The sequence below is a fragment of the Terrapene carolina genome, unplaced genomic scaffold (genome assembly GCF_002925995.2).
Source record: "Terrapene carolina triunguis isolate 2854851 unplaced genomic scaffold, T_m_triunguis-2.0 Scaffold66, whole genome shotgun sequence".
Classification (NCBI taxonomy): domain Eukaryota; kingdom Metazoa; phylum Chordata; order Testudines; family Emydidae; genus Terrapene; species Terrapene triunguis.
The window spans coordinates 78,613,548-78,629,133 of record NW_020664417.1 but is presented as its reverse complement, the minus strand read 5'-3'; the positions used below and the strand labels follow the sequence as shown (position 1 = coordinate 78,629,133).

The following is a 15,586-nucleotide window of genomic DNA, read 5'->3' as shown; positions in this document are numbered from 1 at the left end:
ACTGCTCATGCTCAAGTGCTGTGTAGTGTGGAGTACTAGGTGCTTCTCATGAGCTAAGAGTTCTTTGGTGGTGATAATGTGTGTTCTCTGGGGAATCAGAATGTCTCCTCACTATCAGGGCCCTGGCTAGGCACACTGCCGGTTATCTCCTCCGCCTGTTTAGTGGGAAATTGCCATCCGTTATTCCTCTAATTCTCTCTACAAATATACATACTAGATCTTGACACACTACTTCCCTGCCCTCTACCTGGCATTGCAGAACAGATTGGGACATGTGACAGGAAGAGACAATCACATGTGGACTGTTGAGCCGTGCAATTTAGCAACCCAGTTCAGTGGCTTTGTAGCAGAGCCCAGAGTGGTTTGAGCAGGCCTTTTTAGAAACACTAGTATCAGATACTATATAGAGAGGAAAATTTGTTTAATAGGAAAGATATTTGTTTTACTGAATCAAGCTGGTTTTCCAGCTTTGCAGCACCAGAACTCTAATGCATGCTACCAATAGAACAAACTGACCTTTTGTTGGAAATTAGGAAAATTTACCACATATAATTTCTCTTCATATTTCAAGGCTGCTACAGTCATCCTCTGTGTGCCACCAGATGACAAGAATTTAACTGTATTTAAACAGCTTGAGGAAGCAGTTAGTTTCTTCACTTGTATTTCTGAAGTCTATTTAAAAGAAAATTAGTTTCTGATTACTGTAATCTCTATTCTCTTCTACTCTGTATTTTTTAAAAGTGCCCGGATACCATGAAAGTGTTCAAATACCACAGTAATGGGCAGAGTATAAGAATCAAGAGATGTGGACACAATAGCTTCTGTAGTGGAGCACCCAATACACTATGAATACTGCTTGGATTATAGTGTACCGAAACACAATACTGCTGGGCATGGTTAGGGAGGAGGTCCATCATGAAGCTAGTTACAGCTCCCTAATTTTCTGCCTGGACCCAAGTGCAGGTTAGACAAGTCCAGGGGCTTCAGCTTAGAGTCTTGCAGCCCAACCCAAACCCAACTACATGTGTCAGGTTTGGGTTGAGTAGAGTCTGAAAACAACATGATGTTCTTGGGCTCAGGTAGGGTTGAGTAGTCTCTGATCATCTCCTCCAACCTGTGGGGTTGGTGCAGCGGCAGCTTTGTGCCCCGCTCCTGTCGGCCACTGCTGCTTCACTATGCAGTGAGTGTGCCAGTGAGTCACAACGTGTCTTGCTCTGCAGCACACACAGCATAGCAAGGCAGTGTCAGAAGGCAGGAGCGGGGCACACAGCCAGTGCTGCGCTGACCCGATGGGCAGGAGGTGGCCGAAGATGGATCGCAGGCCTGGGCTTGGGGAGTGTGGAGTCCCCACCAGACCAAGCCGCAAGGATGAGATGGCAGTGTTGACACAGGTTTGGAGGGAAGTGTCAGGTTCACATTGGGTCTGAAAATGACTCAGCACTCGGGCTCATGTCGGGTTTGGGCTAATCAGGTTGAGGTCAGGCAGCCCTCTACTCCCTCTGACAATATTCCCCTAGTGACCATTCACTAGCTGTGGATAGCTAGAGGACATTGTGGTATGCCCCATCCCCAATTACCTGGATATGGGGCATAGCTCAGTGTTTGGTCTATGTGGAGGCTGGTGTAAAAGCTGGCTTTACTGGCGCTCTACCTGTGGGGACTCGCCCATGCCAGGTGAACCCTAGTCAGAGGAGCGCTGCCTGAGCTATGGAGAGGGAGTGGAGCAAAGAGAGGATCTGTCCCAATATGTTTAACGGCATTAATTTTATTATACTGTGGGTGAGGAATTTATATGCACACTCCAAATCTCTAATAAGAAAATATTTATAACCCATACTTTGCAGCACAGTTGCATTGTCTCTTTCAGGTATTGACAAAACACTTTGATGTAATACTTTCAAATAATGGAAATATAATTTCAAATAATTGCTGCTATTTTCTTTTATATGATCACTCATGATCTGTCTCTAAATAATCTGTTATGTTTGAAATATATAACTTTATTCTGGCTGTGGGATGGCATTTCTACTGTTTTTCTGAAATGAGACAATCTCTGAGCATTAATCCTCCAGATCCTATTTAAAAAGTGCAAATTAGGAAGACTAGAATTCCTACTGGGATTTTGTCACAGATTTATGAAACCTCTCAATTCTTAAAAAAAAAAAACCCAAACCCCACAAATAAAATGGCTAACTATGTAAATGGAAGAAGCATAAGTGGCTGCACCTATGAGTTACAATTTTCCCCATTTCTTCCCGTAATTGGATTAGCTGGTTTATCTTTTATTTAAAGAAACTGAAATAATTTTGTAGTACTTCGCATTTAGAATTGCTCTCATTGGCAACTCTGACCTCCTCAACGATGCACTTGGTATACCACATAGCTGGGAATAATAAGAAACAGAACAGAATAAAATACAGATTACCAACTATCTCACTTTTTATTTTTATATACTATACATAAATATAATTATATGTGCATGCATATAATATACATGCTCTGAACAAATGGGAGAGTTGGGTCACACATAAAGGATCGCACTAATTAACATTGGGGGGGAAAGTTTCCATTTATAGTTTTAAAGTGGGTTGTAATGTGCTGTGGTGGATATATAGCCAGGAGGAATGAGATAAATATCAATTAAATCACCTCAGTAAAAGCTTTATCACCCTCTCATGTACAGAGCAGCTATGGAATCACTAAAAAGTGGATACTGTCAGACCATAGATATTCTCTCCTTGTATATTATCTTTCTGGGTATCTAGTGTGTTATATGTGTTATTGATATAATATGCTGAATTAAAAAACTAAAGCTATAACGTGGGCGCTTAAATGCTTTGGACCTGTTTTGCCTTTGAATGGAGAGTTCGGCTTAAAACTCCCTGGTAGTATTTGACCCTTTGTATGTTTGCTTCCATTTTAGTTTATCTCTGAACTACAAGACTAATTGTAAAATGTTATTAGAAACTATTAACTGCATAATATATCATCTATAAATAAAGAGGCAAGCAGTAGTAGATGTTTTGAGGTATCTGATAAACCTATATCATGTTAAATATATTCTTTTCCATACACCTTCTTCCAAGTGCTGTCCTTTGAAGTCAGAGATTTTGTAGTAGTCAAGCAATGTGCATTATAAAGGGGAAGTTCAGAGTATGAAATGACAAACACATGAATTTCAGGGAACTCATAATCTCCACATTTTTATAGTTCTTTCACTATTTGAGTTGTTCCTACATCCTATTCAGTAAGCTAGTGTGCTTCTTCTGAAACATGGATCTTTTACTTTCAGAACCAAAAACTGCCTAAAAAGAACAGGTACTGAGAATGATAGATGATGGGTTCTTCAGTTGCATGCTTCTTTTTTTTTCTTTTCTCTTCAGTTTGGTAAAAGAGAACCTGTGGTGGACTTTCATCTAGGGGTTTGATGGGATGAAATAAGTTTCTCCACAAATGATACTTTTCTTACAAATCCCAAAAAGCATGTTCTCAAATATTGATTATTTCATTGAATACTTATAGCCTCAGATTCTTCTTCAACTGATTGAACATGTCCATTTCACTGTAGGTGTGTGCATGCCTCTTTCACAGCTGTCAGATAACTTTTTCTCTCAGTGGTACCTGTCAGGGTGGCTCAAGTGCTCTCTGCTGTCGTGTGCCACTACATGGCTTAAAAGAGTCCATGGTAACTGTGAAGTCACTTGGAATCTATACGCTATAGAAAAAGAGGAAGCAGTTCCAGCCACAGCAGGCTTACAGATATCAGAGCTTGATACCTGAGCCCCAAGACCTACAGAGAATAATGGGCAGGAATTACAGGAGGTGTCCACCTCCCTTCTCCTCCTCCTCTGCGACAGCAGGTTTCTCTTGATCAGTGGCCCAGTCTAAACACACATTTTGACAGGTTTGTCAAGGGCAATATACCAGTTCCTACAGGCCCATCTTTTCCTACCGGTTATGTTTTGCAATATTCTCTCCCACTTCCTACAGGTATATTTTAGGTCTAAGAGAGTGAAACAAATACCTGAGGAAAATTAAGTTCCGCATGGTTACCCTACTTTCTATTATTCCTTCCCTGGAACAAGAGGACTGATCTGCTGCCCTCAACTTAAAGATCAGTCCAGACCAGACTACCGGAAGTTTCTCAGTTTCATAGTGAATGGAAGCCACTACCAATTTGCAGTACTTCTGTTCGGCCTATAAGCAGCCCCTCACAGAGTGCATGATGATGGTGGTAGCTGCATATCTTCGGAGGTTGGGGATCCATGTGTTCTCCTACCCGGATGACTGGCTAGTGAGAGACCAGTCCGAGATTCAAGTACTGTCCTCTGTGACCATCATCTAATCCAGGGGTCGGCAACTTGCGACATGCGGGCTGATTTTTAGTGGCACGCTGCTGTCAGCCTGGGTCCCAGCTCAGCTGCTGCTGGCCTGGATGGACGGAACCCGGCCAGCAGCAGGCTGAGCGGGGCCAGCAGACGGGACCCTGGCTGGCAGGGGCCGGTGGTCGGAACCCCAGACCGGCAGTGGGTGAGCCGCTCAGCCCGCTGCCAGTCTGGGGTCCTAGCCGCCGGTCCCTTGCCAGCCGGGGTCCTGGCCGCCGGCCCCGCTCAGCCCACTGCTGGCCTGGATGGACGGAACCCGGCCGGCAGCGGGCTGAGCGGGGCTGGTGGCCGGGACCTTGGCTGGCAGGGGCCAGCGGACGGAACCCCAGACCGGTAGCGGGATGAGCGGCTCAGTCTGCTGCCCATCTGGGGTTCTGTCTGCTGCCCGCGCTGCTGGTCTGGCATGCGAAACCTTAAATTAATGAAGACGTGGCACACCACTTCTCAAAGGTTGCCGACCCCTGATCTAGTCCACCTTCAATGCTTTGGGGTTATTATTCAGTCCAGACAAATCAATTCTGAAACCTGTGCAAAGAATAGAATTTCTGCTTCACACAAGGTTCCAGTTGTTCCAAGGCTTGGTCATGGAACTAAAACCACATCCTGTTACCACAACGCACACTTGCCTCAAACTCCTGGGGCACATGGCAACATGTTCCTATGTAGTACAGCATGCCAGTCTAGACCTCAGGAGGCTTCAGCAATGGCTAGCATCAGTGTATCCTCCCAGTTGACATTGTCTACAGAGTAGTTCACATACCAAAGATAACTTTGTCCTCTCTGGACTGGTGGACAGGCCCTTGGAAAGTTTGTTTGGGAGTTCCCTTCGTTTTCCTGCAACCAGTGCTTATATTGATCACAGATGCCCCATTCCTGGGTTGGGTGGCACACATGGGAACCCTGCAAACTCAAGGGTTGCGGTTTTTGCAGGAGAACTCCACATAAACATCAGGGAGGTACGTGCTGTTAGTCTAGGCTGTTCAGCCTTCTGTCCACATCTTGTGGGGGAAAATCTGCTAGTGTTAATAGACAACACAGCAACTACATTCTGTGTAAACAGACAGGGTGGGGCACATTAGTTGCAACTGTGCCAGGAGGGAATTCTGCTGTGGGAGTTCTGCATCATCAACTCCATTCATCTCAAAGTGCTTACCCTCCCGGAAAGCAGAACACATTGGCAGGTCCTCTGAGCAGGTCTTTCTCCACTCACCATGAATAATCACTACATCTGGATGTACCAAGTCCCTCTTCCAGCTGTGGGGGACTCCCCAAGCGGACTTGTTTTGCAATGAAGGCCAATAGAAACTGCCATCAGTTCCGCTCCCTGGAGGAGGGTTGGGGGCATCACAGTGCGGGTTCATTGGTGGATGCTTTCTTGCTACCAGGGAAGAACTCTGTGCTCTATGCCTGTCCTCTGATACCATTACTTCCCAGAGTCTTGTTCAAGACCAAACAGGACGATGCTTACCTCATACTAAGAGCACCAGTGTTTCCTTGACAACCCTACTAGCGTTGTCGGTGAGACCTCCTCTGCCTTTTCCGTTGGATCCAGACGTGATTTTTCAGGACCATGGCCATCTGCTCCACTGCAATCTGCAAGCATGACAGCCTGGATGCTTCTTGGCTAACACCATTAGAAAGGGCTTGATCAGAAGACGTTCAGGAAATACTTCTGAATAGTAGAAAGGCTTCAACTAGGTGTACTTACCTGGCCAAATGGAAATGTTTTTCTATCTGGTCTCAACAGAAACGTGTCTCTCTAGTGCAAGCTTCCATCAACCACATTTAGGGCTATCTGTTACACCTAAAACATCAAGGTCTGACAGTTCTGCTACAGTACCTTTAGCAGCAATTTCAGCTTTCCACCCTTCAGTGAGTAATAGATTGCTTTTTTGCAATCCCAATATCAGATTTCTAAAAAGGTTAGACAGTTATACCCACAGGTACCAGAACCTGTTCCTCCAGGGGATCTCAACCTGGTGCTAGCAAAATTAATGGGATCACCCTTTGAACCTCTCGTGTCTTGCTCCCTACTCCACCTTTCTGACAGTGGCATTTGTGGTTGTGGTAACCTCAGCAGGTTGAGAGCCTTAGTCGCAGAGCTTCCTGATACAGTTTTTTATAAGGATAAAGTTTACCTCCACCCCACCCAAAATTCTTGACAAAGGTAGTTTCCAATTTCCACATTAACCAGGCAAATTATTAGCCAATTTTCTTCCCAAAGCCTCACATGCATAGAGATGAGGATAAACTTCATTCATTGGATGTTAAAAGAGCTTTAGCCTTCTACTTGGACCACACTGATATTGACATCCTTTCATCTGCGAGAGACTGGGGGAATTGCAGCCTATGATGTAGATGGTTTGCAATGTCTCATGTGACTGAATAGTCCAATCCGAGATTTGCATGTTTTTTGGCAGTTGTTGAAATGTGTATGTCTTGGTTGGGAGCTGCTTGCTTCCTGTGGGCTCTTTTCTCTTCAAGCTGTAGGAGCCAGCTCCTGTCATGGATTTTGATGCCCTGATGGAAACGATGGCGCCACTTGTTACGATCACTTGCCAAGATTTCCCATTGTTCAGGATCAATTCAAAATTCCTTCATATCTCGCTTGCATATGTCTTTATAGCGACGCCTGTAGTTTTTGTTTCCTCTGATAGCTCCCCGTATAGCATGTCCTTGTGTATGTGTCTGTCTTCCAACTACTCATATGGGCTGGGTGTACCACACTAGGTCCTTTGGATCCTCAATGTAGTTATTTGTCATGATTGCAGACAGGATGAAAGGCCAACTGGCTTCTCCTCAGAGGATTTCTTCCTGCATTCATTTGTGCTACCAGTTAACTAATATCATGTCACTTCCTAGAGCCTTTGCCAATTCGACAAGAGCTTCAGTAGCTTTCCTTGTGCAAGTACCTATCTGAGACATTTGCAAAGCAAGAACTTGGTCATCAGTTCACACTTTTGCTGCTCATTATGCCATTTCTAGCCAGTCTAGGAATGGAGCCAATTTCGGACGGGTTGTTCTACAATCACTGTTCAGGGAGACTCCGAGCCCTCCTTCATGTTAATCTGTTTGTGAGTCCCCTACAGTGAAATGAACACTCAAAGAAGAAAAAATGTTTACCTACTATGACATTCTGGGGTACAATCCAGCCAGTGAGGGGTTGTCGCCACCTGCCCTGCAGCCTGGGGTACCTCACAATGCTTTGCAGCTGTAGCTCCCAACTTGAGCCCCTCACAAACAGCCGAACAGAATGTAGTGTCTGTGTATAGCTGCAGCCTGCCAGCACACTCCAGTCACACTCTGGCATCCATCAGCCTTAGTTACTACTTGGAGGGTGACCCCAACACACTCCCAGTGCTGAATTTTCCTTCAAAATGTGGGTTCTGCAATGTCGAGCCCTTTCCTGGAAAGTTCAGATATTTTAGGTTTGTTGCCCCTGTAAGGGAACAATGTCCAACAGTTTGCTACTGGGGTCACCCAAACAATTCAGTTTGAATGCAACACTAGATTTGTTTGATTCAAGAAGAAAACAAGTTTATTTAACCACTAAGAGATTTTAAGTGAGTACAACCATAAGGCATTAAAGTCAGAAATAGTTACGTGAGAAACAGAGAAAATGCCTTCTTGTGCGAAAACTTAACAAATTAGACTTGGTTCAAGATAAGATCCTTACCACATGCTTCCAACAACACGGCTGTCCAAATTTCAGGTCAGGTTCTCTCCAAAAGTCAAATGGCTGCTTCCTTTAGTTGTCTTAGGTAAAAGAGAGCGAGAGAGAGATGGATAGGAAGAGATACCGTGAGGTGATTTTGCCCCTCACTTGATAGTCCAGTCCCCCTTTGAAATGCATTTCCTTGAGGGTTACCCCAAAATAAAGTTAATTCCTGCTGTGAGGACAGAGACAAGAAGTCTTGTGTTAAAAGAGGTTCCATGCTGTTTGCTAAAATACAGATCTGTTTGTTCCTGCCCCCGTCCCTTGCCAAAGAATGGCCATATGACAGGTGATTGCCCATCAGCTTTGATGACAACTGGCTAGAGGTGTCAGCTTTGAGAAACTGGTTTACCCACTCTCCAAACTTGCTTGGTAAACACCTTGAGTCATAATTTCAGCTTATGTTCATAACTTTACCTATAATGTTGTTACACACATTTCACCATGATCTTACTGACCAGTGAGTTGTTAGTTTTCAAATGCTACCTCACAAGGCACATTTTGTACAAAGATTACTACTATAGTGGTGAATATAGGGGTGCATTCGGTCACACCTACCTTTCTGTAAGTGGTGTTGTTCGAAATGTGTTACACATGTCCATTCCATGACCCACTTTCCTTCTCCTCTCTATTGGAGTCTATCCAGTAAGAAGGAACTGAGGGGAGTCAGGGTGGCTCTGTCCTCTTATATGTGCATACAATGGCATGTGATGGCCGAGGGTGCTCGAGCTGCCCCGATAGGTACTGAAGAGGGGGGAAAGTTCTCTGACAACTGTGCATGAGGCATGCACACACCCATAGTGGAATGGACATATGCAACACATCTTGAAGAACAACAGTCACAGAAAGATAGGTGACCGTTTTTAGTGATATTTCTCAATGTGCTGGGTATTGTACTTTGAGAGTGGCCCGTTGCACCTTCTTGGTCTTTATGAAAATCAGGCTGTATAACAAAAAAAACCCAAATATCTATATGAAGAGAAGTGCAGAAAGGAAGGTCAAAATATACATTTATAAATTATACACAATTTTAAAAAATGATAGTATTTGGTTTTTTTCTTCAGCCATCTTATGTCAGAATACATTAGGATGACAGACACAGAACGTGATCAGATTGATCAAGATGCTCAGATATTTATGAGGACATGTGCTGATGCCATTCAACAGCTGAGAACGGAAGGTAAATTAGTATAACGGTAAATGGATTATGTTAATTATTGAAGAGTTCATGATAAATGCTGATATGACTGTGAAGGTTGAACAGTGTTCTGAACAACCTTTTAAAAGAAAGATACATAGGGTTTAATTTTCCATTCACTTAAACCCATGTAACTCCTGACTTCAGTGGAATTATTCTTGATGTACATTTGTATGAGTAAAAGGAAAGTCCAGCACATAGAATTTAACCTAGCCACCCCAGTCCATTAATTAGCATCTGATTAAAAGAAAAAAAATCTAAGTCTTTCTAAACATTTACCGTGTAAGTAATAATTTTTTGCAAAATGGCATACAGGCCTGACCCAAAATCCATTAAAGTCAATGGGCGACTTTCCCAGTAAGCTGTACTAACAAAAGTCAACAGCTTAAGTGACCAATACATACAGAGTATAGAAATGTAAATATTTCTAATCAGACTGCGTAGTTACTAAAACTTCATTATTACTTTCCCCACCGTTTCTAAGCATATCCTTTTTAAATCAGACCTAGCTTTTGTGTTAAAAGGTGATATCCTAGTCCTACTGAAGTCAGTGGGTCCAAGATTTCACACCAAGTGAAGGTTGTTGGGTATTGAATCTGGGAACAATACAGAAACTAAATTTTGCACAAAGTGCTTATAATGTCTGTCTTTTATGTCTAGAAATATAAAAAATATTGTATCTTGAAGTGAAATTACTTTTCATTTTCAAACTGACGAGCATCATTCTGGGATATGGAACTAGTTATTTGTTACATTTGTTCTGATAAATAATGATAAAATTGAAGATTTCAATGAAATATGGACAAAAATCAGAATTGATCAATTGTCCTTGCTAAATTTGAAGCCTTTCTTCTAGAGGAAATTCTAACAAAAAAATGAAACCCTTCAGTGATGCAGAGTATTCCAATATTAAAAGATTTACATTTTCTATTACTTCATAAACAGAGAGCTTGTCTACACAAACACTTCTTTCCTGGCAAATTGGGGTGTAGATCAACCCTGCACTAGACTGCTACACACTTATTGTCCATGTGGACCCTGCTGCCGTGCACTAACAGTTCCATAGTGTGCTTAGATCAGTGGTGGGCAAGCTGCGGGCCACATGCAGCCCATCAGGGTAATCTGATTGCAGGCCGCGAGATGTTTTGCTGACGTGGCACCGCCACTGGGAGCTGCGGCGGGCCGTGCCTGCGGATGGTCAACATCAGCAAAATGTCTCGCGGCCCGCAATCAGATTACCCTGATGATCCGCATGCGGGCCGCAGGTTACCCACCACTGGCTTAGATCTACTCCTGGTTTAAAGCGGGGTAGATCAAAGTGCACTAGGGAACTGTTCACACCCCCGCTTGCCACAAACTAAACATTCATATAGACAAGCCAAGAAGAATTAGTTGTATACAACTAAGTGATAATGGTTTCATTATGCAAAGTTATCGTGATAGCACTCTTGGAATATTGTGGCCACTGCTGGATACTGAGTTTGTAAAGGAATATGGCCAATCTTGATAATTTGAGGAAGAATCTTCTGATATCCAGATGAAAGCCTTGCAGGGTATATTTTATGAGGGTTCCAGACCTGAGTGTTCTTTTGCCTTTTTAAAATGGATTTGACTGCATGCACCAAGTGTCACGTCAGTACGTGGCATGTCCAAGGTCATGGTCAATCATGACAGGTCAAGCTACAAGAAGAGGACAAAATTGATTGAACTGGTAAAAGATAATTTATAACTAGGGTTTCTATTTTGGGGGTTTTATTAATTTTATTTGGGGGGGATTATTTTTAGCAATTTTTGAGTTTTATGTAGCTGTCCAAAAATTGAGGGGAGGGGAGGTCGGGGCTCTCTTTGTATACATTCTTTGTATATTTTACTCATATATACTGTAATGAGTAATCTGTTTGTAATATTTCATATGCTCTTTAACATAGTACTATTTCAAACAGCACTACATTAAAGCACACTGGGGTACTTTTAGTGCACACCAGCAGGATCTGAAAGGACCAGTTAATGTGCAACACTTCAGTGCACTTTAGAAATCACACTTCTGTAGTTTATATTACTGCTCTGTGTAGACAAGCCCTTAGAAACAAGTATCTATTTCTTGTCTTTATTATATAAACTCCAATTTCATTTTTTTATCTGAGGGGTTTTATCTGTGTTTATTGGTTAAAAATCTTACAGTTAGAAGCCCTATTTATAACTAATGCCAATGGGAGCATTCCAAAGAGGACCATCAGCACAGGGAGTAGACTATTAAGAGAAGAGACTGGAATACGTGGTAAAGATAAATTCAAGGAATGGGTGGGCATACTGTGTCAGGGTTGGATAACCCTAGGTTTACTTGTTAAAAAGCCGGTCTTTCCTAATATGTGATAAAGATTGTGAAATAAGTGTACTAAAGGTTTGCATCAAATTTAAGCTTCCTTAGATAGATAGATACACCTCTGTAGCACTAATCAGAAATGTATATCTATTATGTTGTCATGGGAGCTATATGTTATTAAAATAAAAAACATAAATATTTAAGGGCCAAATTGGTGTTTGGTACTGGGCAAGACACAAATATCAGGACAATCTCTGTCCTGGAGAGTTTACAGTCTAGAACACTAGGCAAGTTGAGTCTTTAGATTTGTCTCTTTAAGCTTGGCTTGAGCAAAAGTCTATTTTTAATACAGATGTAATTGACACATAAGTAGGGCACCCAAAGAGAATATCTACAAGCAACGATAAAAGGTAAACTACGTGATACTATTTTATTTTCTTTAAATGCTATTGTGAAAATATACATTTTAATTTCTTAAAATATACTAATAGACTTTTGTAAATATAAAGTTGTATATAGAGTAAAATCTGTGGAAAACTGAAGAGGTGGGCTTTCATATTCTTCAACACCAAGTGTAAAATATTATCTTGAAATTTTTCATTTCAGCACACAAGAATGTCCAATCCCCACAAGTGAGGGAGCACAGAGCAGCCGTCTTGGACTTCACTGAAGATTATTTAAAAAGTACCTTGTACATTTTTTTCTACAAATGTATAACAGTTCAAAGTGAATGATTATTTGATTGTACAATATTGTCAACCTCTTTATTTTCATATTTTTAAGATCATACTGATAATTTCTGAGAGAAAATTTTGATCGTCTAACTACATTTTTTTCTGCTCTTCTTGACATTTTTGAACAGGAGTGTGTAAGCTGTACTCTGAACAAAGAGCCGTCAGAGTCAAACGAATGGTAGATAAGAAAAGATTGTGAGTACTGTTACTTTAAATTGCCTGATTCCCTATGTAACTCTTTAACTGAATAAATGTGAACCTAGTGCATGGGACTAGCAATTCTCAATTGATGCACATATTCATTAGAAGCAGCAATATGTGCATCTTTAATTGTGAACTGCTGCATATTAGTACTTTTTATGCCTGTATCACACCGTGAAGGCTATAAAATGCTGAATGCTAAAATGTATAACCATTTGTTCCAGATTTCAGATATGTATATGAATAAACCACAGAATTGTTAAAAGAAGGGTTAACAATCTGACTTGAAACCCACAAATACAAGGAAACTCTTGTGTAGATCTGAAATTGCCTCTGTAATCCATCCTTTTTAAAATTAGATATATGCTACTGTATGTAAAATCATCCAGTTTGGGGACACTGCAACCTGACAATATTCCTCAAACCTGATATGGAGGATACCCTCTCTGTGGGTAATTGTTCACTCTTCATGCCCATTCAGCTCTGATCTTTCTGCATACACTGCTAAGAGGGATAAAAGAATGCTTGACTTGGCATTTTTTGTGATGAGGACTAACTAGAAACTGGATTGAAACCACAAACTCATAGCTCATCAAACAGCTATTGGAAGAGAACAGCTTCTTCCTGCCACTAGTATAAATTAGATTCGAACTAGTCACCTAGAGGTGAAAAGTCTTAGTACTGTTTTACTACTCCCCTGGAACATCCAGTTATCCAAATGAATATTTTTTTTCAAGGAAGGCTTCTGTGAAAGAATATGCACATTGTTGCTTTTTTCCAACCCAGGGTTACAAACACAGCTGCCTGCAAGTTTTTTCTTTTTGGTTTGTTCATTTTCATGTGGGGAGACTGAGTGAGGAAGTTAACAATTTAAAGTTTGTCACTTTAAACCAAAGTCTCTAAAGTTGTAATACTGCCAACCCTTTTCTCACTCTTCATAATGCAAATTTTAACCCTGATTTCCCTTAGGCAGGTTTTCATGTGGAAATAGCAAATTGCACAACGTATGTGCCAGTAGTTAAAGTCTCGAACATTTTTCAAAGAACTCGTACTCCTTTATCTGGTTAGAGTGTGAACATGTCAGATATTATTTAAATTAAAACTAGTGGGGTGGTCTTTAAATATCCTCTGGGATGTATATTCCACCCAGAATCATACAACATCTGTAATTAAAGGTGATGGGATTCACTCGAGGCTTTTCCCCTTAGAAATAAATTGCTGTAAGATCTATTTTGTTTTTCTTTTGTGGAGAGGTTCAAACCAACTGTATGAGAAAGTCAGGATAACTCCTTAAAATTTTTTGTAACCCATTGAGAGGCAGTTTCTCATGATGACACAATGGATAAAAAGTAACCCAGCAGTAAAGTCTTGCACATTAGGCATAAAATCTTGTCAGATTCAGTATTCTTCATATTGAATTTTGAAGAAAAAAGCAGTTTGATTCCAGCAGTCATCTAATTAAGCTAATAAATGTTCCCTGCTATTCTGCTCACCATGCTGTTGTGCTATCACCTCCATGTGAAACCCATTTTCAAGATGCCTCAGTGAACTAAATGGAGAAAACAAATCAATTTTATGTGCACTAACAATGGAGCAAAAGAGAGAAACTAGAAGTTAGAACTTCTCTCAAGGCTAAGCAACAGTATAATGCTTAAATAAAATCTTGAGCAGAAGACCAAAGGATGTTGTTTTGCCACTATTACCCAGTGTAAGAACCAGAAAACAGATGTTAGCCAGGTGGAGGCTGTATGCATTGCAGATGTGATATAATAGCTAAATTGCTATTTAAATTAAAATTCAATTTAAATAAATCACAGGGCATAAACCAATCTTTCTGAGGACTTAAAGAAAAATTGCTTTTTTTCATATGCCTTCAACTAGTTGATCTGTAATTTCCCTAAGGATTTCAGTAGACACTTTATGTGATAATAAGAATTTGTTTTATTATTTAAACTAGGTTTTGTTAAAGTCTGCTGCATTGCAGGCTTTTTATTCATTTTTTAATTGAAAACGGGTATATTAGCATACTCTGGAAGTTAAGGATTACAAAAAATAAAGGGATATATTTATTTAAAAGTCAATTAATCCTTCATCAGATCTTCTTTACTGCAGTTTAGCTGGCATTAAATATATGCTTGTTAACAGGAGCCTTTTTTAGTATTGTATAAGTAAATCTTGTTTCTCTTTATTTAGATGAGCATGTTAAATCTTAAACAAACTATCTGGGTGTTTTAATTTCCTGACATAATATAATTTGGCTTTGTGTATTCAAAAGTTCTGCCAATTAGATTTGACTAATTTCCCAAAATGAAATGTTAAGAGAAGTGGGCTGTTTCCCTTCTCTTTTATGTTGCTAGGTTACTGACCTAGTGGATAGTGAGGAAGCAGTAGATGAAATGTATCTTGATTTTAATAAGACTTTTGACACAGTCCCTTATGATATTTTCATAAGCAAACTAGGAAAATGCAGTCTAGATTAAATTACTATAAAGTGGGTGCATAACTGGTTAAAAGACCATACTCGAACAGTAGTTATCAATGGTTTGCTATCAAACAGAGAATGTATCTAGTGGGATCCTGCCGGGATCAGTCTTGGGACCAGTACTAGTCAGTATTTGCATTAATGACTGGATAATGGGGTGGAGAGTATGCTTATAAAATTTGCAGATGACACCAAGCTGAAAGGGGTTCCAAGCACTTTGGAGGACAGGATTAGAATTCAAAATGACCTTTAGTTTGAGAAAAGAAGGCCATGGGGGGCCTGATAATAGTCTTCAAATATGATAAAGGCTGTTAAATGAGGACTGTAAGTAATTGTTATTCATGTCCACTGAAGATAGGACAAGAAGTAATGGGCTTAATCTGCAGCAAAGGGGATGTAGGTTAGATATGAGGGTAGTTAAGATCTGAAACAGGCTTCTAAGGAAAAAGAACGAGGAGTACTTGTGGCACCTTAGAGACTAACACATTTATTTGGGCATAAGCTTTCATGGGCTAAAACCCACTTCCGATGAAGTGGGTTTTAGCCCA

General features: G+C 40.8%; 1 protein-coding gene across 1 annotated transcript in view; it reads left to right on the top strand.

Annotated features, from left to right (window-relative positions):
• The window catches only part of STX18 (syntaxin 18), a 99,163-nt gene that overhangs the window by 56,893 nt on the left and 26,684 nt on the right, over nucleotides 1-15,586 (top strand). Inside the window, exons 3-6 of the mRNA XM_026648134.1 lie at nucleotides 9,165-9,280; nucleotides 12,228-12,305; nucleotides 12,484-12,550; nucleotides 12,781-12,791. Of these exons, the coding sequence (XP_026503919.1) occupies nucleotides 9,165-9,280; nucleotides 12,228-12,305; nucleotides 12,484-12,550; nucleotides 12,781-12,791 (272 nt within the window). The remainder of the gene's footprint in view (nucleotides 1-9,164; nucleotides 9,281-12,227; nucleotides 12,306-12,483; nucleotides 12,551-12,780; nucleotides 12,792-15,586) is intronic.